Below are 23,631 nucleotides of genomic sequence, written 5' to 3'. Positions count from 1 at the left end.
TCACATAGCAATAGCAAGTATTTCAATAAAGGCCACAATTTACTTTTTATTAAAATATTTGGAATTTCTCTGTGAATACGACCGCCCGCTGCCCTGTTGCTTTGTGTTCACACAAACGCATATTTCAGGGATATTACACCCGGTGGCCAATTCTCTGATTCGTGTGAAATTCGAGATTTACGGTGCTCAGAGTTTACGGATAATTTTCACAAATATTGTTTATGTCAAGGGGATTTAAGGTACTCTCGTGTACATTTCTCCTCCAGGTGAAGTAGCACTATTATAATATGTACACCGGTTGCACCGTTACCGGCTAAGATGAGAATACATACTTTAATATAATGTTAGGTAACATAGCGGTGCCTAATCAAATGTATGTTATGATCGTATGTTAGATAGATTTTGAAGGAAAACATCGTGAGAAATCCTGCACACTGTAGTCGCATACACATTAGTGACACGTTAATAGTGTCACTAATGTGTATGCGACCACTGGATATCGGTAGGTAGTCGTAACAAGTCATATCAGATCCATTTAAGCATTATTATTGTTAATACACAAGAAAAAAGAATAAAAATGATGGAAAAAGCACGCTGATGTGCTCATGTTTCTTATACAGAATCTCCACTGCAAATTATAATTTCAGTGTCAGGAAGTTTATTTTGCTAACAATACATTAATCTTTACATGTTATAAAACCAAGTGTCGCATTTGTCAGTCTTTACGCGATTAACTCAAAATCTACTGGACGGATTTTTGTACGGTTTTCACTAATACATAGTGTTATTACTGAGAAAGGTTTAGGTGTATAATTTATCTTGGTTTTATCCGCGCGACACCGTGACGGGCCGCTAGTACAAGATATTAAAAACGCATGTTACAATCGCAACTACTAAAAAATAATCATTTACAAATTCCATTAAAATTGTAATAGCATTAAGAAACTTAACAATATCGGTTCAAGGGACCGTGAAAAGGCATTAATTAATTCTGAATTATGAAACATTAATTAATAAGATCTATAGTTGACGTTGTTATAATTGAATAAAATTGATTTGATTGATTTGAAATTAATGTTACGACCATACGCCAAAAATAATTGCGTGAATAGGTACACTGAAAAATTCTTAAAACTTGTAAATAATAACTAATAAATATATTTCTTACACTAAATATTCTCCTCCTCCTATAGTTCAAATCTAAATTCTTACTTATGGCTAGAGAAAAGTTTGACTTCATATAAGTAAACCTTCTGTTTGCAAGTGAAAGTACCGTAGCGAAACGTAATCTCTACTTAAAATGTTAACGTTCAAGAGGATTGTTACAGCTCCTTTATGATGTTTAAGAATCTCTATATACATTTTTGTATCAAAATTCTCAAGATGTATTAGTAGAAATGAAAATTCTTTGTTTATGTAATAAATGTGGCCAAAATGCTATCACTACAAAAATCAAGTGTCAATAATCAAAGTTTCATATAATTAAGTAATTAAAAACTTAATATAAACTTAGAAACCCCTTTTCGAATTTGCTGGCATCCTCTCATCTGAAGAAAAGAACTGATGAATTTACAAACGGCTAAACGCACATTTTCCAAATATAGCAAAGAACACTTAACTAGATTTATATCGGTTCATCCTAAATACTGCTACATGATATTCAGATATACTTCTGTCGACGCGAGTTAAAAAAAAACCAACATTTATTTTTAAAAATATCTCAAAAATTAATACGAACTAAAGATGTCGTCTCCACAGAGTAAAATCTTGCATGATTACTTAGAAGTTAAATAGAAATCAAACGTATACAAATACATATCTCCATTTTGTAGTAAAAATATCTGTTTTTAATATTAATGATTTCGTATTAAATTTCTCTATATATTAATTACGGGAATCAAAGAAATTCAACTAGTACTTAAAATTGACTAAACAATTTGTACCAAAACCAGACCAATACCTACTATTCGAATCTAACAAATATATTATGAAATAAGAATAAGAAACAAAAAAATCCACATTCGAAATTTATTTATTTACTTACCATAAAACAGTTAAAAAACGCGAGAACGTGACGCTAATCCTTCAATTAATTAAAACGAATCACCATTGTAACACGTTAATCACTACGCGTTGTAACACTAAAATTAATTTTATTACTACTACGTTATTCGTAGCCGTTCAAACCTTCCGCTACGAGGCTTGCGGTTTGATCGTAGCAGCTACGAAACGGGCAGCGCTCGTAGCTTTGTCCTCACACTGAGAGTAAGTACGAACTACACAAAGCGAACTTGGCCGAAGCTAGCCGACTTTAACCGACTGCAACCGAGTCTCTGTAAGCTGTGATTGATATCAAATGAAATGTGAGGAATGAGTAGTTCCAGAGAGCTCTTTGTTTTAAGGATTACATTTTTTGCCGGCACCGTCGCGACGCTCTTTCGTATATTATCTCGAAATAATACATCGCAGTTTTTCCTGCTAAGTATGTCTACAGGCTTTATATTTATTATTATTCTAAAAATTCCAAAAAAATGACGACGCTAAGCGGCTGAAAAACGTATGAAAAAACATAACCATGAATTCAAAAGAAACAAATTAAACAATGTATGTCAACAACATTGTTTTTGTCTCTATTAACATATAATATTGTTAAAAAATGCAAGAATGCACAAAATAAAGGGTTCAATTTTTTTCGAATCGACGACTGTAGTTTAAAGTAGAATGATATTTTACTAAAACATTTCTTTTTTATTATATCCATATCAGACAAACATGGATAAAATTTGTCTATTCTATATATATTTATGGTATATTATGGTAAAATTAAATGGCCAGAATACTTTGTGATCAGTAATAATGACGGCACATTGCATTAGAGGCCATGATTTGCGGATATTGAATTTATTATCATTAGAGGTCCCTTGCAAAAGGGTTGGTGATTAGACCCTTCCTCAATTGTCCTTATAGCGCCGGCAACGGGCACCGGAGGCTGGTTACTACTGGCCTACATGTAAGCACTTCATGCACTGATGTAGTAAGAAAATAAGGTCTTGATTACTCTTTAAAATTTACTTTGTTGTGCCACAGAATAGGACCACTCCGTATACTCACGTTGACGTCCAACGAGGCGACAAGGACCTTGGCTGTTGATAGACAACAGTTACATTTTCAAGGAGGGTTTACATCAGACAGGCGGCCGGTTGTGCAACTAGCCGTCTTTCAAATCAGCCGAAATTTCAAATTTTGGGGGATTATTCTCTAAAAGGATCCTGGACTTCGCTGCATCACAACCGAAAATGAACTTTGGAAACGCTAATATGAGAAAAATTTAGTAGATAACTATAATGAAAATCAAAGCATTAATTAGGTAAGTAGGATAAATACGTTAAAGAAAAAATATACATTGTGTTTACACAATCAACTTTGACGTGCGCATAAAAAAGCAAAGTATGCCATTTAATTCACACGACGCCACCGCGGCGCGCAGGTTATAGTTAACGGCAAAGTTAACTTGTGCAACTCACTCTTATCCTAAAAAAGTAACAATATCCATTAATTAAAATAATAGAAACTCCATGTGTTCTTCAATTTAACTGTCGTGTTAATGTTGAGTTTTTTTTTCATAAATAACATTTTCAATGAGGCGTAGTTACAAGATAGCTGCCAGTTATTTATACAAGGTTTTGTTATATTGTAATTCATGTTCTAGGTACATAGTTTAATTTCCGTGCAACATTTCCAGGTAAATCTTACTCGAAAATGGAGCACCTCAATCAATCTAAAAGCATATTCAGCAGCTTACAACGAATCTGGATAGTCCGTAGCTTAGCATAGGTACATACATTTTCAATGGTTCTGTATGTAGTATATAGGTGTATATAGGTTAGCAAAATATGCAGTAATACTTATATATAATAGACATGAGACTCTATCATGGTTGTGTGCGGATTAGAAAATTGATCGTACGAACAAAAGCTGGTTATAAGTTGGTAAGGGTGGGTTGCACAAGTCAACTTTGACGTTTAGATACAAAATGGCGTACTTTGCATTTTTCTGCACAGGTTAAAGTTAAAGTCTAATTTGGCTGAAGCGTCCGAATCTTCAGGTGTTTTTTTTAAATCTAACATGGATACTACTACATTGTTATCATAAGATTAGATTTATAGATTAGATTAATAAATATATCTCTCTCATCCGAACTTTTTCTCGGTTCCTTCCTTCAGCATCCTTAAAGTATTGTAGGATTAATAATAAGTCTAATAATTACTTTATAATACATTTTACCACATATTATCATATAATTAACATGATATTAGTTTATCAATAAATTCCAGGTAGAGAATTTTTTCCTACAAAGTTTTCTAGAGTATGAGATACACCAAATTCCAAACTTGGGAAGCCGCGGGCGGGCCGCCATTTTGATATATGGCGTATTTAAACTATTGACACCCCTAGGGGGTGTGTATATCTGTAGCTTCCTGAACAAAGGCCCTTTACTTCACGCCTACATGAGTTATTTTAATAACCAACATTCGCAAGCTCCACGCTTATGAAACTATAGGTTGACGTTACTGATTTATAGATGATCTTCTTACCGTAGGTTTGTTGTTGATAATGTTATATTTTAATGTACGAATATTTTAAATGGTATATTTAGCTACAGATACTACATAATTTACAATTTTAAATTAGCAGATATAATGAATGTATGCAATGTTCTTATCACCTTCTTTATAATCGAGTTTATTGCAAACATAGATTTATACCTAAAGTAAGAAGGAGTGAATGAGTAACATAGATGAATTAACAGACTCCATATGACTAATACTGTATAATAATTTTGATGTCAATCGAAAAACTTTTTTATATTTTTTATAAAAATTAAAGGTATTTTTCAAATTATGACATTTTTTGTGAACAATCCAGGGTTCATGCGATCGGCATACTTCCAAAGTAATATGGCGCTAAGCCGCCATTCCTTTCTTAATTAAAACGTTTCCCACTCTGACTTTTAATCGGATTTTAAAGACTATCTTTAAAGACTTTTTTCTTTCCAATTGACAAGATATTTATTTGCTACGGTGGGAAAAAGTAGGAGAACTGAATAATAATAAGGCAAGAAATAACTACAACTAATCTTCTCTTCTTCTTCTTCTAGGTATAACTTATTATAGTATTTTTATTTCAGGTCTACCCCTTAGGTACGGGTTATTAACCTGGAATATTTTTTTGTAAAAAAACTAAGTAATCGCACATTACACCCGATTAGGTAGATTAATTAAGTTGTGGTTACGTACCTACTGGTCTAAATTAATATAATTTGTTTGCTATTTCGACTCGAAAAGAAGAAGTTAAATTTCAACATTATCAAATATACCTACTATAACTAAATTAATTGTTAAATTATTTATGTTTCATTTTATGACGACCTTTTGTTCTAACATCGAAAATGAATTTAGAAATATAATTATATTTTGAACTATTGATATACTCCAAAAGGTATAGAGATTTGGATCGTTTTGTATTCGATACAAATAGCGATCTGTTATACGGCGTTGAGGAAATAGGTTTTTAAAAAAAAGAATTAATTGATTTGAGGCAACCGTCTAGCATGGAAAGGAGCTCGATTTCGACTGACTGAAAGGAATGGACTAGCGACTAACGTCGCAACCGAATCTGCTGATGCAGCAGTCTGTGAGTGATGTAAGCACTAAAGGGTGCATATGTATAGTATAACACCTCCTTGGGGTAGACTAAACATAGGGTTGAAACTATGTTTAGGAAGAATTGTAAAGAGGAAAACCACTTAGGCTTAAACATTAATTCTTATACTGGGAGATGATATATTTTCCTTAACGGAACAAGGTTTACTGAATTTAGCGGGAGTAATATTCTCTGCAATTGGAATCTGATCAGTTGGAGAAACTGCAGGGATTGGAGGAATAGTATCGGGAAGGCGACGGGATAGACAGTTGCGCGATTTAATATACATAATAAGTTTGGTTATACAAAAGATTAAGATTACACAAATTATAACTATAGTAATAATTGAGTAATGAGTCTCGTATTTAATAATTTGATGTTCATTTAGAATTTTATCTGTTTCTTTAGCAATGGAATTTAGTTTAGATTTTGTTTCTAATGTGAATGAATCTAGATTTATATTATGCAACTTAAGGGGAGGCTCATTACTTATTATTTTATTAAACTTATCTAAAGTGCAACAAGAATCATTAATTAAGTTGAAGTTAGAGTGAACAATATTAACATTTATTTTTACATTATCAAATTTAGGTATCAATTTTGTACTTTTACAGTGGGCCATACAGTTATTAGGAATAGTTAAAATTCCTGTTCCGATAATGTTAATATCAACAAGTTTTTCTTTAGGACATTCAATGTAAAGTTTACTGCTTTTAGATTGTACATATAGCCAATTATTATTATCGAGTGGTTGCCATAAATCTACGTATCCATAAAAGAAGTCTGTTTTACACTGCACGGGGAGAACACTTATTGTATTGGACAATAACTCACTTTCACAACAGGGGTTAACACTGGACGGGAACACTGTCATAACGTCACAGATGTACTCGCGCGGGCTTATCGTTATGCATTCCTTTAACGAATCAAGGTTACAATATTCGGATTTGTCTATGGTCATTGCTATATATTTACTACTAGGTCTTATGAAACTAAAAGTATTAGGTTTATCTTTAATATGAGGAGTTGGCAATGCTATGTTATGATACAAACTATAATCTTTAGGGGACACTAGAGGTATTTTCAGAACAAAAATAATCTTGTTGCCTATACTATAACACACTACACTGGATACATTTGTAATAATATGTATGTTACTTAATGTTAAGCTTACAGGTAACTTAAGGTCTACAGGTAAGTATCTGTAATTATTGACAATTTCTTGGTATAAGTGCGTGGGCGGTAATACGGCCGGGTGCAGGATGTTTTGACTACTAAAAATAATAGCGTTTGTTATGTCTTCGAGGTGGAATGATAAGGTGAGTATAGATGCTTCTAAACTATTGAGTATAAAATCTATATTCGTCTTTACAACTAATTCGTTTGAAATTAAAGTAATATTTTTTAATGTTGAAGAGAAATTATCGATAACTAGATTAAGGCTGACCTCATTAAGTTGTATACTTTGTAATGTTTTATTAAAATTTGTCAAAACTTCAGATGTTATTAGGATATTATCTTTTATTAATGAGCTCAGTCTTTTTTCGTTATCTTGAACATTTCGAATGGCATTGTCATATTTTATGGCGTCATTTTCATCAAGGGTCCCAAACACGATTTTGGAGAGAGAACCAACGGCACCTATCCAGGCTCCTCTTCTAGATCTTCTATTTACTAAGTGCGAAATAGTGGAATATTCAGAGACAATGTCATGATATCTTATTGTTAAGGGTTCTAACAGGTTATTACATTGTAAATTATATGATTTTTCTAATCTAATTTGGTTACATATGTAGCGTGTTGTACCTAATACTGAGTTTATATTTTGCAAGTGGGGTTCAATGTGCGAGATATCGAGTGGGGTGACCACGTCTAAATGACTCATACGGATTTTAAGTTCACCGATAGGGTCAAAGTAAATTCCGGAGCTCACGTTGATTTGATGAATAAATTCCGGATGACCTTGGGCCAGTATGCTGTAAGGAAAGAGACTTTACTTAGTTTTACCTGTATGACCTAGTACCTATCTATATTAGTAACTAAAATATAAACTTATACCTAAACCTAATTTAAACTTCGTGAGTTTCTACAGGTTTCACCTCGTCAAAGTGATGTTTTACATGCCTTTTATTTATTAACAATGATAAAGTGTGGTTACCATGGACTTTGACGATTTTATATGGGCCTTTCCAGAGAGGTGATAAGGCTTTACGTAATCTAAGATGATTTTTAAGTAATACATAGTCGCCAACCTTGTATTCTATTGGGCGAGTACGATTGTCATAATAAGTCTTAGAACTAATTTTAGACTTTTGTATGAGCGCTAAGGCTTTATTTCGAGAATGCCTTAGGCGATGTTGCAACATTTTTACGTATTCGGGGTAAGTAACACTAGAGGCGTCACCATAAACGGAGTCTGGAATGCGAGGTTTGTGCCCGAATAATAGTTCGTAAGGTGAATAGTGTGTGGTAGAGTGTACGGCGGTATTATATGCTAACATGGCTGTGTAGACATAACGGGGCCAGTTGTCTTGATTTTCATTGGCATATGACTTTAAATACTCTTTGAGAGTAGAATGTGACCTTTCCAAGGCGCCTTGTGTTTGGGGATGATAAGGGCTGGACCACAACTGTTTTATTTTTAGAAATTCGCAGGTTTTCTTGAATAAGTCTGCGGTGAAGTTGGTGCCTTGGTCAGTGAGTATATGTTTAGGAATTCCGAATAATGAAATAAAATGGAGCAGGCATTCGCAGGATTCTTCTGCAGTAGTACTACGAAGAGGATATGCTAGCGAGAATTTCGTAAGATCGTCTTGCATAGTTAGAATGAATTTAAGTTTGGCTGTTCCGGATTCAGGTAAAGGACCTACAATATCAATAGACAATCTTTCGAATGGTGACGTAGAAGTGGAAGTTATTATCATGGGAGCTCTGTTTGTTTTGCGTAAGGCTTTGTTTATTTGACAGGATGTACAGTTTTTTACGTAGTTCTCTATGTCACTTCGCATGTTTTTCCAATAATATCTATCATTTATACGGTTTAGCATTCTAGAAGATCCTAAGTGTCCGGCGATAGGGATGTCATGGTTCTCTTTTAAAATTTTAGGAATTTCATTTAAAGAAGGATATATGATATCATTATGATATATATGGATTTTAATATTGGTTCCGTCAAAAAGATAGCTGAGAATATTATAGATTTTTACGAAGGAGTGTCTATCGAAGGGATTCCTAAAATCTGCTATGCTAACTTCGTTTATAGTAGGGTATGTCATTATAATCTCGTCCCGCACATATTTTATGGATTTAAATATATCCGGGTAGGACAAGTCGTCAAAATGGTGAACTTTTGTGAATGAGAAAAGGTAAGTCTTATTTCTAATAGTGAGAGGTAGAGAGGTAAATAATGACCTTTCATGTTTTAAGAAATTACTCCGATCGGGTTCTGAACAACTATTAATGATTTCCTGAATGTAAGGCATAGACTCATCCAAGTCTATGGAGGTAGGTATAATAATGAGGTTTTGTGTGGTTTTAAGTAGATTTTCATTATGTTCTATAATAAGAGTGTCGTGTACATTTTTGGATGCTTTTAGGAAAGTATTATAGGTTTCATCTGATCCGAACTGTATAGATGAAGTTTCAGGTGTAGTCTGGTTAGAAGAAGGTGAATCTTCGGGTATTAAAGGTGGAGTTTCAGGTGCAGTTCGATCAGAAAGTAAGTTTTCAGGTACTAGAGGAGGACTTTCAGGTGCAGACTGGACAGAAGAAGGTAAGATTTCGAGGTTTTCTTGATTTGATGAAAGTTGTGGTTCTGGTTGTTTTCCAGGAGATTCATTGTCTGACATATCATTCAAATAATCTAGTAATTCGTTATTTATTTCAGGATCAGCTAGATCGGCTTCTAGGCTGGAAGGAGATATTAGAAGGTTTTGTAGGTCATCGTCAGGAATTTCATCATTATTAGGGTTCAGGTTGGTATGATTTTTTGGATAGATAGGATTGACAGGATATCGAGAGAGGGCATCAGCAGCTGAATTTAGTTTACCTTTGCGATATATTATGTCGTAGTCATATTCCTCTAATTTTAATCTCCATCTTTGGAGTTTACTACTTGGATCTTTATGATTAAATAGCCATTTCAAGGGTCTGTGGTCTGTGACGATGATAAATTTATACCCATATATATAAGGGCGGAATGTCTTACATCCATATATTATGGCTAACAGCTCTTTTTCGGTTGTGCTGTAGTTGGATTCACTCTTATTGAGTGTGCGTGAGGCAAAAGCTATAGGTTGGTCCTTTCCCACAGGTCCTTGAGAGAGTACAGCGCCGACGGCATGATTAGATGCGTCACAGGTAAGAATAAAAGGTTTGGTAAAATCTGGGTATATCAGGAGAGGTGCAGAGGTAAGTTCTTCCTTGAGTGTGTCAAAAGCAAGTTGTTGCTGATTTTCCCACTTAAAGGGTACATCCTTCTTTAAAAGATTAGTAAGAGCTTTTGCCTTTTTAGAGAAATCGGGGATGAAACGACGATAGTAGGAAACTAGGCCAAGAAACGATTTCACGTCCTTGGGATTATTTGGAATTGGAAAAGAAGTTACGGCTTTGACCTTTTCAGGGTTAGGTTTTACACCTTGCTCTGTGATTACGTGTCCTAAATAACAAACTTCTCGTCTGAGGAATTCGCACTTGTCCGGCTGAAGTTTGAGGTTAAAGTTACGGATTCTTTGGAAGATTTCTGTCAGATTTTGGATGCTGGATTTAAGGTCATACCCATAGCAGACTATATCATCAAGGTAGACAAAACAGCGGGTACCTTGGAGGCCCGACAGTACAGAATTCATGAGTCTTTGGAATGTTGAAGGGGCATTTTTGAGCCCAAATGGCATTCTTGTGAATTGGAAGTGTCCTTCAGGAATTGTGAAGGCAGTTTTCGATTTATCTGCTTCATTTAATTGGATTTGGTGAAAACCGGATGACAGATCTAAAGTAGAGAAGTATTTACTATTGCCAAGTTGATCTAAAATTTCAGTGATTTGAGGTATAGGGTAAGTATCACCTATAGTGATATCATTAAGTTTACGGTAGTCGATTACAACTCTCCATTTTTGTACATTAGAGGCATCTAGTTTCTTTGGAACAACCCATATGGGTGATGACCAGGGGGAATCAGAGGGTTCTATGATATTTTGCTCTAACATTTTATTTATCTGATTGTGGACTTCGGCTTTATGGACTTCAGGGAATCTGTAGGATTTTGTGTGTATGGGATTGTCGGTAGTTGTTTTGATTTCATGCTTGAGAGCGTTGGTATGAGTTAGGATCTCTCCTGGGAGATGAAATATATCAGAAAAGTCGGAACATAATTGTAGAAGATTGTCCTTTTCTTCTTTATTAAGATGAAAAGTGCGGACTTGTTTTAACACTTCTTGTGTTCTTTTGAAACTATTAGTAGTAAGATTTATATGATTTATGCATTCATTTGAATGTTCTGACAGGACTTTGGGATTAAAGGGATCGAGTTTTAAGTTTAGGTTGGATTTGACAGTTACGGGTTCTTCGGATGTATTAGCAATGGATATGTTTATTCTATTATTTTCTTTTACATGGACTATACAATTAGCTACTAGTAAAGTTTCAGAAAGTTTCTGATCGAGGACTAATCCTTCTTTTACCTCAGGATTTGATACAGAGCATTCGATAATAGTTTCCGTTCTAGGAGGTATTATATAGGCAGGCTCATGAAAGTGTAGTCTAATGGATGTGTTTCTAATGTAAAGGATATTGTTATTATAATTTATGTTACAATTGTGTGCATTAAGGAAATCTGAGCCCATTATTCCATCGTAGGGTAAGTCAGGTATATCAGTTACATGGAATTTATGGGATATGTCGAATTTAGGAAGTTGCAGTTTTAGCAAAAAGTGACCTTGAGTGCAGACAGGGTTATCAGTTGGGTCTATACCCTTTAACTGAATTATGTCTTTTGTGAGTTTGGGATGTTTCATAATGCAAGAATGTTTCAATAGACTTACAGATGATCCTGAGTCTACTATCAGAGATAATGGGATATCAGAGACAGAGGACTTTATTAGAACATGAGGTAATAAGGTTTTAGATGGAATATTTGAAATATTATAAACTTTGGGTTTTGAAGGATCTAGAGAACTAGTAGTTTTAAGTTGTACGGATGCAGCGGATTCAGAGGATTTAGTAGATTTGGATAAGTCAACTTTGGATTGTTGCATGGATGCGGTGGATACAGAGGATCTAGTAGGCTTGGGTAAATTAACTTTGGGTTGTTGCATGGATACAGTGGATACAGAGGATCTAGTAGATTTAGGCAGATCAACCTTGGGTTGTTGCATGGATACAGTGGATACAGAGGATCTAGTAGGCTTGGGCAAATCAACCTTGAGTTGTTGCATGGATACAGTGGATACAGAGGATCTAGTAGATTTAGGCAGATCAACCTTGGGTTGTTGCATGGATACAGTGGATACAGAGGATCTAGTAGGCTTGGTCAAATCAACCTTGAGTTGTTGCATGAATACAGTGGATACAGAGGATTTAGTAGATTTAAGCAGATCAACCTTGGGTTGCTGCATAGATACAGTGGATACAGAGGATTTAGTAGATTTAAGCAGATCAACCTTGGGTTGCTGCATAGATACAGTGGATACAGAGGATTTAGTAGATTTGGGCAGATCAACCTTGGGCTGCTGCATAGATACAGTGGATACAGAGGATTTAGTAGATTTGGGCAGATCAACCTTGGGTTGCTGCATAGATACAGTGGATACAGAGGATTTAGTAGATGAATTATAATTCATAGTGCCGGTTTTAAAATTATATAATCCCGCACGACACTGGGACGAGATGTTTACTCGTTTTTTTGATTAGAGTCTACGGTGTCATAACCGCCCTCAGGATTGGTAAGAAAATCATCGTTAGTTTCCGAAGTTTCATCGGAGATGAAATGAACACGGGGTTGCCTTGTATAGTTTTGATCAGGATTTTTGAAGCGATTATTATTAAATTCCCTTTTTCGGCATTGTTCTATAGTATGACCTGGATTTTTGCAATATCGGCAGACAAGGATGGAATTATTATTATTAGGACGAGGAGTAGTAGGATTGTTTTTGAATGAAGATGGATTTTGGTTACGACGTATAAACTGACGAGATTGTTGATTGCTAGACGGGGCTGAATGTTTAGATAAAGATTGTTGGATTCTTTCTTCAGAAATTGCGATATTAATTGCTTCGTTTAAAGTTTTAACGGATTTACTCCTAACAAAATTAGATATTCGAGGCGTTAGCCCCATTTGGAAATGATGGAGGGCTAATTCCTCCATCGCGGCACTACGTCCAATCATTTCTCTACTTTTATGGCCGTGTGAGATGGAAATTTCGGTAAGTAAATGAGATAAGCAAGTCTCTATTCTTAAAGCATACTGACTGACAGTTTCAGTGACTTGTTGTTTGCATTCCTGTAATTCGGTGAGGAGATGAGCGTAATGTTTCCTCTCGCTGAACTGCGTTTTGAGGAACTCTTTAAGCTGATGCCAATTAGTAAATTCTTTAATGGAACAGGCGGTCTCTGCTTTGCCTTGTAACTGACAGAGTATGTATTTAAAGAGAATATCTTTTTGTGTGTCCGAGGCTATTTCATAAGCATTATTACAATTTACTAAAAATGAATTTAACTTTTCTCTACAACCATCAAATGGCTTTATAAATTTAAGCAAAGTGGATAATTCAATTTCGGATTTGGGAATTACAGCCGCTTTCTTTTTACTAGATCTAGTGGAGGGGCCTGGATGTAATTGGCCCTGGGTATCTTCCTCTGTGTCTGTGACAGAGATTTCGGGTTTCGGGCTGGTTGAACGACCTTCGGCCATTTTAAATGAGTAACAAAATGTGAATATAAAAGAAAAATAATAATAATAAAATTATACAATTATGACAAGAATTCGTTTGTTAAAAAAAACACGAGTACAGAGTAGCAATGACCAATAGAATAAGTATGAATAAAAAGTCACTCACAGGAATGCAGGAAACGTGATAAGGGCGAGCATGTCGCTGGTCGCGTAGACACAACAAAATACAGGCACGGCGTGACGTCGTCGATACGGTGAAATCTCGATGTCGATAGGAGGTGCGCTTAGATCTGGATACAGTGATGACGATACCGTGTATGTGATAATGAATCACTAGTTGTCGCTTCAATGGTATACCGGTCACAGCGTCAATATCGCGTGACAGTGGGTAACCTGGCAGGTGGTTTGAGGCCGGTTGGAGCACGTTGAATATCGGCGATGCCCAACAATGGGCCCCAGGTGGACTGCTTTCTTGAAGACGACGACTATGAGGGCCGGAGCAGAACTCGAAGTTGAACACAAACACACACACGCGTGAATTTATATACTTGAATTTTACGTGAAAGAGGCGAACCGGGGATTTTATTTTTCTAAATCCCTTTACCGTTGCCACCAAATGTTATACGGCGTTGAGGAAATAGGTTTTTAAAAAAAAGAATTAATTGATTTGAGGCAACCGTCTAGCATGGAAAGGAGCTCGATTTCGACTGACTGAAAGGAATGGACTAGCGACTAACGTCGCAACCGAATCTGCTGATGCAGCAGTCTGTGAGTGATGTAAGCACTAAAGGGTGCATATGTATAGTATAACAGATCGTTAATGAAAATGGTTATGGGCGTTCGGAATTGGTCTGAAATAGTATGGTGTAACCAACCCGGGTCGTAGCTAAACGTTTTTGTGCCATGTCATTGGCCCTACTAATCGCCTTTACAGATTAATTCTAATGACGATATTAATAGCTGGCGAAAGTATCAACTTTAAAAGTACTTATTCGTTCATATCTAGTAGGTATGTTATCGCCAACACTACTGACATTACTTTTACGACTACCTACTGCAATCTAGCCACCAAGTAACACGATGTTTTCTTCACCGAAATCAATCTGAAAACAACTGTACATGAGACCAACTCTGGAGGTAAGAGTAGAATTCGAACCTGGGGCCGGTTTCGGGACCGGGATCTTTCGTTCACAGGCGGGCTGTCTTTTTAAACACAAAGACAGACTTTCGCAATTCGATTGTCTGTTCTGCTTTCATGGCTAAACCACTGGACCGATTTGGTAAATTTGGCATCTTTAAACATAGGTCGTTTAAACAACGGCTACTTTTTTTTCAAAAGTCAATTACAAATTTATTTTTATGAAAATTATGGTACTGTCACACAAAAATATGAGTCATAGAAAATAGTAATCTGGCATGGGTAAACACAACAATCACATAAAATATAATTATCCCGTCAGAACGGCTAAGTATTCAATGGCTACAAAATCGCGGGTAAACCGCTAATCGACTTATACTTTTTAAAATGTTGCAGAGTGTTGTTGTTAATTTAAGAAAATAAATTGCTTCTTTTTTGCAAAATTGTCTCTATTCCAAAATATGATTCAAAACGATTTCTTATTCATGAAACCATGCACAGAAAAAAGAAAATATACTTACTCGCCTCAAAATTCAGATACAGCATGACCCAACAAAATTATGTAGATGACATGTCAAAATGAAAAAGGGCACATTGACATAATAAAACGATTTATTTGGATTGGGCATAAGCTTTACAGCACACCTAACGATAACGATGTATTTATTTAAGTTGTACATAATACTTTTCTAGGTATTTCTCTTTCTTCTAGTTTCTTCTTCAGTTATTAAGCGTTGGAGCCTAGGATTCACTTTCCTAAATTTCACATTTTTTTCATTATCAACAGTTAAACTTCCTTGCTTTATGTACTTAATAACTATCACTAAAGGGGGTAGAAGGGGAGGGAGGATAAAGCTTAAGGCTGCTTAACGTCTAATTAATATGGGCTTAGTTTTTAGATTAAGGTTTTGCCGTACTAACTAGTAAACTGTAAGTAACAGAGAACTTAAGTTTAAACATATCAAATGTCAGGATTGTGTGTATCATATACATAGTATAAAACAAAGACGATTCCCGGTGTCTGTCCTTATGTACGCTAGATCTTTAGAACTACGCAACGGATTTTGATGCGGGTTTTTTAAATAGATAGAGTGATTCATTTATATTTTTTTCGAATGAAGCTGGGATAGGCCGCCCTGACACTCTTACCTCGCGACGTCACAGCCATGAAAGCAATCAGTAACGTATGGAAATGAATGAGATAGAAAATAGTTTTAGCTTTATCACAGCCACAAGAATCGAAATGTTTATTTTACTATTTACATAAAATATACGAATTGAACAAACTATGATTATACCAAGTGTTGTTCTGAAGAACTACCACGCACATATAACGTAGCACGTCACGAACGTCCAGATGCTGTCTCTATTTCGTCAACGCATCGTGTCAAAAAAAGGCAACGTGTGCTCGCAATGCTTTCGGATGAGTGGAACACCAAATTGCTTCACCTAGATGTTCGACTATTTAAAATGACGTGCTACTTGTTTTATGGTTCATGGTAGCTCCCAGATTTCCTTGTTAATACATGTATTGAAAAATTTAACAAAGTATATTTGTTCAAACAAGTCGTATACGTAAGCAAATTGGAGCTAACGATCGAAGTTGTGCACCTGAGTCTGCGGATGGGATAGAACAACATCTATTGTAAATTGTCTAGCATTGGCTGAATGTGTGAAGTTATAATAAGGTACAGTCAACTGCATGACAATTTATGCAAAGACCTTTGTCAACGGAATTCGCGGTTTTTGGTAAGTTTATGTCTTGATATAACTAAAAATATATATGATATTGAAACTAATGATTTATAAATATTTGTATTAGTAGTAACAAGTACCTATGAGATAATATTAATATGACTTTTTTCTGCCCGATCTGAATTCTTGATAGGATTAATATTGTCTTATATTATTTAAGAGTCATATCTCTAATTAATTATCTCATCTGAGCTTGTTACCACTCACCACCTAACCACTTCGGTTGTGACGAATTTTATCTAGTTAGTAGGCCGGCCACCGCCAGTCAATTGCCTTTCGAAATTCTGTTGTTTTGGTACCTATCAGCTGTCAAGGCCGTGTATCCGTTAGTCGCATCCTAATTCGTAGAGGATTGGAAAGTAATAGTGTTAATAGTCTTTTTTTAAGACGGACGCCCTATAGTCTTAAAATTGTTAATACAAATTCTTCATTTTGTTTATATTGTCGAGATCCTAACATTTTCGAACGACTTAAATATAAACCTCTTTCGGTTAGTACATCGTAAAGTGGATGAAAAAAAAAACAATGGATTCTGATTGCGAAAAATACTCGAGAGCAGCTAACGACATAAACCGAGGTCGCGGGTATAGTCGACATCGACTCTGCACATTTAACTGCTAGAAACTGGCTCTGAAGTTGGCGGAAAGATAATTTTCATGATCCAGATGTTGACCGCGTACCTGCAGCAAAAAATATCAAAAATCATTTCAATGTTCCGTTTTGAAGAAGCATTAATAGACACACTTATGTATTTTCAAATATAATATTAAGTACTACGGATGTTATAGTATAATATGAACATACGAGTTGCAAGAAAAGTATAATTATGTATTTAAGTATTGTGAAGTACATAGATTTTCTAAGATTAATTCATAAATCATAGAAATCTAAGTCTAAGTAATCTGCAAAATTTTCGACAGGGCAGATTAAAAACGTTTTTTTTAGATTTTTCTGTTATATGTATCTATATCCGCCAAGAACCGCGGTTCCCCTGGCCCCGCGTTATGGCTCTGCGACTACGATATGCCTGGCCGCACCAGGTATTTCTCCTTTTATTACATCCAATTTTATTTTATGCCCCCCTCATATTCCTATTGATCGCTCCGATAGATCGTTTTAATGCATCCAAATCTTTATTTGAATTCGAAACGACGACATTGTGAATGTGCTCACATTATCATATTAGGTGGTTGTATAGAACTTATCAGTATCAAAATTGTATAAATTTATTTTAACTTAAAAACTTCAGGAAAATGAAACAATTAATTTCATTTATTAGATCATAATATATTTAAACTACAGATTATTTTTTATGTTGAAATTATGGAAGGTTTATTCAAGGATCCAGAATCTATAAAATCATTAACAAAACTTGACGGAAAATCTTCAAGATATCTATTTTGTTTACTGATAAAAGCAAGACACGGTACAATTTAACCAAAGCAAAATGAAGCGTCGACGCCGATAACTGTAAAAAAAGTTACTAAAGCTTGAAGAGGTCTTTGTAGAATTATCTGCTGATGAAGGGGGTTTCAAAGCAAGGGTTAAGTAAATTAGGGACAGTAAACATCTACGAACAATGTAGATAAGAGTTTTGAAGAATATCCGCTGAGGCGAACCAACTTATCTGAAGAAAGATCGTTATAACAAACACACCTTTAATAAATCCTTAATGCGTGGTACAGAGCACATTTAATAATTAATTATGAAACTACATTTAAACAATGTCAAAAAAAGATATGCAAAATACGCTCAGATGATTTATGAGATTTGAGGAATATAAAAGTTTCTCTGATTTTAATTATTTGTAAATAGTACTATTCAATAAAAAAAGCAAATTCCAAAACTTTTCACATTTGACACATTGCAGTTCAAATTTATATAGTTATATATACTTTCCACTATATGTTAGGTACACGGTACAACTTCCAAATAGAAAGAACAGTAAAAGAAGATCGAAAACTACCCACTTCCCATACGAAGCCGATTACAGCAGATCATAATTAGTGAGACCGAGATGGGAGACCAAAAAGTTTGTGTGATTTTTTGACATCGATTTTTTATGCAATATAAAAAATATTGCCGTATTATTATATTTATTCCAGAACGATCAGTCTACTTTACCGTTTGGTCTATAAGGGCCGTCAGTTTGCAGAAGAATTATCATTGGAGATTGGACTATTTTGAATAATACGAATCATCGTATCGTTAAAAAAAGAAGCAACCTTGAACTGAATTCGCACGCTGACGATAATTATATTATTCCATATATTACAGTAACTCGATTTTAAACAACTTTTTATAGACGGATAAGTTTCGACGTTAGTGATGTTGACCCTACTCCATCTAATTTATTTCGTTTGTGACTTACACCACACAAATCCTAGTCTCGAAACAATGGCGATCCGACAAACTGTGCTGCCTCCGTCGTTTTACATAGCATTTAGTGGAAGGCTGATACGAGATAACATTCTTTGATGGCTCTTTCAAGCACCAGCTTCATGAAATATTATCTCTACTGAAATTTATCTCTTTTGTAGATTTGTAAATAACTACAATAAAAGGCGTTATTTCATATTAAAATATAAAAAATAGCAATGTATTATATTTAATATTAAAATATAATAAATACACAGACTACGATACCACAAAAAATAATTTTAAAAAATCATTAATAAAATAAATATGAAAATATCTATCATACATACAGATGAGAGACACGAGAAATTTTCCTTTTTCCCTAGTCGTATTAGGATCGTGGTCAACAATATTAACGTGAAACTTACACTCAGCACTGTTAACAAATTTTATTAGCCCATATTAAAAACGAAATTTATTCATAATTCAGTAACTTTAAACACTTATCAATATTCACCTAAACGTCTCGCTTAATTAATTCATTTTTAATTAGATTAACTGTGCAAATCTGAGTGCATGAAATGGAAATAAATTAGTTAATATGAGAGAGAAATCCGGGTGGTGGAGCTATGTGACGTGGACCAAACTCAGAGGGACCTGTGATTATTTTTTTGTAGTACCTCCAACGATATTTGCATCTCTTTCGTATTCATTCTCAAACTAGTTTGTACTATATATAGTTCGTCTTTTATTGCTGCACAAGTGGGATATCTGTATGCTTCTGTATTATCAGTTTATTTCAAGAATGAAATTAACAATGTATTTCAAATGTAATATGAGTTTTTGTAGTAGGGCGACGCTTTATACTCTAGACTCTAGGCAACTTTTTTTACGCAGCACTGACAAAACTTCATGTAATAAAACTTACAAAACAGCTTAATTAGGGTTCCCAGATATTCTGTGCGCTAGGTCCTATAGTTAACTAGCTACGTCACTTCCTTAACACCTTTTACAGTGGCAACATGGGTTAATGCCGGGCAAAAACGTTTATGACCCTGACCAAGTATAAAATTTTGTTTTTCCTTTCCTCGCTATTAGTAAAGTAGCTAATTAAAAAGAGACATTTGTCAGGCTTTCTTTCTCTATTTCTTTACTTCCGTATTACTTGAAATTGATTGCGCTTTTTTCTGATTTTTATTATCATGGATATTCGTAGCAAATGCGGTCACAAGAATTTTTGTGAACAAATCTTTAGTAAGAAAGTTTAGGTCCAGTATGCGCCCGGGCGTAAACCCATTTTTGGTGGCAACCCAGGCAGAGTTAGTTAATTTTATGCTGTTCACGGACACTTTAATTTCTCGGCTGGATGATAATTTTCCAGGCAGTACCCATGAAGAAAATCTTAGCAAAAGTTTAGCTACAGTGTTTAAATTCAGACTTTAAGCTCGTACTTTGATCTCTTATGTCGTCGTTATTTGTAACTGAAATAAAGCTAGCATGTTAAAGCATTCTTGCATTTGTTTCAGAATACAAAAGAATGTCTATAGAAAAAAATATGTTTAATCTTTTAAGATGACTGTGTTCGTGAACTTCATTCATGAGGGCGTTGATATAAAATTTTACAGATAGAGAGTTAAAAATTACATAAACTACGATCGCGATCCCAGTCACCGGATCGATAATGAAAATGCAATTAAACTAATGATATATTTATAGTTATTCCCTTCCCTTCGAGCCTCAGTCCGATGGGGCCGCGCCAGAACTGAGGGATTAAGTAAATTAATGTATTTGTATCAATTACTTAGTTTTTTTAAATTGTCACGTAACAGATAATCATGAAAGATAAAAAAGTCTATCTTGAAAACTGGTATTTAGACAATCAAGAAGTATATATATATATATATATATACAGTAGAAAAACATATTCTTGTATAAATGAAGAAAATCATATTACATCAAAAATAGCAATTTTACTTCAAACCATTGAGCGTAAAGTTCGCCAGTTCGCCACGAAAATACTTTCAAAGTACCTTCTACTTTGCAGAAAATGCTTATAATGTTTGTTTGTCTCAATTTTATTTTCGCCCTATAGATTTATTACACACGTTAAGAGAAAGATAAGAAAAATATGGGGTAAGGGAGAGGAACTTTGACCAGTTAAAAGATAATATGTCGTATTGAAGTATTATGGTGCGTGTATGTTATGTTTACATATATATATTAATTAATGTAGATAAATACGTATATATAAAACTAACGCGTAAGAAAAAGTCAATTTGAAATAAAATATTCTTAACCGAATATTTTAAATTATGACCATAATTTTAAAAAAACCGCCTAGGTGTCATTTTAAATTTGTGCGCCTCTCCCCCCACCCCTCTTTTGAATGTATTAACATAATAAAAAAGATTTGTTTCACTTATATAAATATATTTCTCCACTTACATACAACTCCGGCAACTTAATAGGAATTAATACTATACTATATAATCCGAGTCTCAATTTGTCCGAAATGTATATTGAACCAATTACATTACTCACTGTCAAATAAAAAGCAACATTCAGAGATCCGTATACTAAATCAAAATGGTTCAGTTGTTATGAAGATTGGAATCGGTGTAATAACCGTAAAAATTCGCGTAAACCTCATCGAAGTCACAAAGTATCTAACATCTACCGTACGTGAATGTGGCGTAGTTAAGTATAGTAATAGGCCCTGGTGCAAATAAGATCTTGGGTCCACACCAACTAAACTCACCCTCTCATCATCATCATCATCACAATTTTGGAAATTCAGCTGTGATTTTACAACCGGCCGCTTGCCTGAGGTCAGTCCTCCTTGGGTATGCTATTTATTCCTGTCCACTACTATGTATCCCTTAGTCGCCTCGTACTACATTCATAAGAGGAAATATAACCGGTATAAATACCGGTCTACGGTGGTACCTGGTTTTCTTCCACCTACCCACCATTTTAAACTCGATTGTCCGTCATCAACAATGACCTAAAGGTCAAGCCGATGTCAGATCTACCAAATGTCAAAATTCGTAACGAAAAGTGACGTGTAAAAGAGATCACAGCTCAGGTGCATAAGAACTATAAGTTTTATTGTACGAAATTATGAGTGTTGAGATTAAAAGATTGCTGGTCAGAGTGGACAGGGAAGAAGGGCCCTCTAAACTCAGAAACCCCGCAGCGGCGCAGTCTAGCTAAAGCTACGCCACTACTTGAAACACCATTCCGAGTTGCTGATTTACTTCTGGGATTTCTAAAATGAATGACCCAACCCTAATCTTTTATAGTACCTACTTATATGAGTTTGTGATACATTAAGGTAAGGAAATTGCAGTATAGGTAGACGTATTTGCTTGAAAGTGTTTTTACATATTATACTCGTATCATTTACTTGCGGCCCGCCCCAGCTCCACACGGATGCTATAAACATTCCTCTTGCGATCAAAATCATGCGAGATTTTTAATAGATAGAGAGATCTATAAAAAACCCGCATCAGAATCCGTTGCTTAGTTTTAAAGATCCATGCATACATAGTGACAGCATCCATCTATCTGTAAAGTCAGACAGACAACGAAAAACGACTTTGTTTTATACTATGAAGTGATAATAATTTACTTACATATTGAAAATAAACCACGAGTCGGGTATTCGCAATAGATCCATTGTCCAGATTAATAATAATTGTTCAATGAATCAACAAACTACGCCCACTCGAGTGTATACTAACGAGCTGCAATAATATTTATCGAATTCAAATAGGTTGGGTTAAATTCATTAAAAACAAATCCTATCTAATTACCTAGCGTTTCTCCACAAATGTTTTTAAATAAACTTAAGTCAAAAAAGTAATAATTTTTGTTATAGACACAAAAAAAACCGCCATTTTATAGTTATTAATTTGTTATGGGACACACTGTCAATTTTTGGATAATTAAATTGTGGGCAAAACCACCGACACGGGAAATTGCAACCGCAACTACAAACAGTATTGTTCATTATCGATAATATTTAATTGTTTATTTGTGAGTTAAAAAGGTCAGGCTTTCATATTAATTTCAATTAGTTAATGTTTTTGTATATATATGATTTCACCATAATCACACAATATTACTGGCTCGCCACACGTAACGAGCAGAGATTTTATTATAAGATAACAAGTGTATGAATCTATTTAGTCTTATAACAACACATCATTAAAATTACTTACCTGTTGTATCTACCTTAATATTGTTATTTTTCCTTTCATTCTTCTTTCTTCCAACGTCTTTTCTCGCATAATTGGATTTAGTACTTTTGTACGAACTAACACTGGTGTTATTGAACATGCTCTCACACTTTTACGGGATAAAACCCCGCTAACACAATATCTGGTGCAAGGAAACTTTGTTAAAAACTGGATGGCGTGCCACGTTTTACATTTTTTGACCAAAAATGTTTCAAATATGATCGCAGTGGGCTCGCAAAGCGAATACCCATGCTGAAACTAAATTCACGGCGAGCCGACCTAGATGTGTTATTTTTGTTTCCGCGTAGCTCGCCTCGTGTTTATTTGATTTTAATAAAATAAAATTCGCTGAATGACTTCGTTGGCCACTCGTGAAAATATTCTGTTACTGTTTTTCACGCTGATTTTTGGCAGCTGCAAATTGATGCACATATTAGTTTTGTTTTGTTCGGTTGTGTGGCGGCAGTAAAGGTTTTTAAAAGACTATAATATATTTTTAATTATGTTGATCAATGTTGGTCGTTAAGGAAGTCTTTGGAAGATGCCACTCT

At 34.8% G+C, this 23,631-nt stretch overlaps 3 protein-coding genes across 5 annotated transcripts in view; all 3 read right to left on the bottom strand.

The window, feature by feature from the left end:
• stg1 (stargazin-like protein) overlaps positions 1 to 23,370 on the bottom strand; it is a 46,677-nt gene extending 23,307 nt beyond the window's left edge. Inside the window, exon 1 of one of the 3 annotated variants that reach the window (XM_053751519.1) lies at positions 23,063 to 23,370. In XM_053751519.1, the coding sequence (XP_053607494.1) occupies positions 23,063 to 23,180 (118 nt within the window). In that variant the 5' untranslated portion in view covers positions 23,181 to 23,370. Of the gene's footprint in view, positions 1 to 2,044; positions 2,248 to 23,062 lie in introns of those variants that run through there. The other 2 variants (XM_053751522.1, XM_053751521.1) reach the window with 2 other exon arrangements.
• On the bottom strand, positions 5,589 to 13,911 carry LOC128673571 (uncharacterized). Its single transcript, XM_053751513.2, has 2 exons — positions 13,755 to 13,911; positions 5,589 to 7,679 (listed from the first exon to the last, which is right to left on the bottom strand). The coding sequence occupies exons 1-2, from the start codon at positions 13,784 to 13,786 to the stop codon at positions 5,813 to 5,815; spliced, it is 1,899 nt and encodes a 632-aa protein (XP_053607488.1). The 5' UTR covers positions 13,787 to 13,911; the 3' UTR covers positions 5,589 to 5,812.
• LOC128673574 (uncharacterized) lies at positions 12,590 to 13,756 on the bottom strand. The gene has a single exon (XM_053751523.1). The coding sequence runs from the start codon at positions 13,607 to 13,609 to the stop codon at positions 12,590 to 12,592; it is 1,020 nt and encodes a 339-aa protein (XP_053607498.1). The 5' UTR covers positions 13,610 to 13,756.
• Positions 23,371 to 23,631: the final 261 nt, after the last annotated feature.

Source organism: Plodia interpunctella, chromosome 11 (assembly GCF_027563975.2).
Source record: "Plodia interpunctella isolate USDA-ARS_2022_Savannah chromosome 11, ilPloInte3.2, whole genome shotgun sequence".
NCBI lineage: Eukaryota > Metazoa > Arthropoda > Insecta > Lepidoptera > Pyralidae > Plodia > Plodia interpunctella.
Note: the sequence above shows the minus strand (reverse complement) of the source record. Positions and strands in the feature narration are given on the sequence as shown.

Bases quoted from the DNA above. Each gene is read 5' to 3' on its own strand.
- LOC128673574 (XM_053751523.1), bottom strand. From the start codon at position 13,609: ATGGCCGAAGGTCGTTCAACCAGCCCGAAACCCGAAATCTCTGTCACA.
- LOC128673571 (XM_053751513.2), bottom strand. From the start codon at position 13,786: ATGCTCGCCCTTATCACGTTTCCTGCATTCCT. The intron at 7,680-13,754 runs GTGAGTGACTTT...CTTTCCTTACAG, and splicing joins ATCACGTTTCCTGCATTCCT to CATACTGGCCCAAGGTCATC.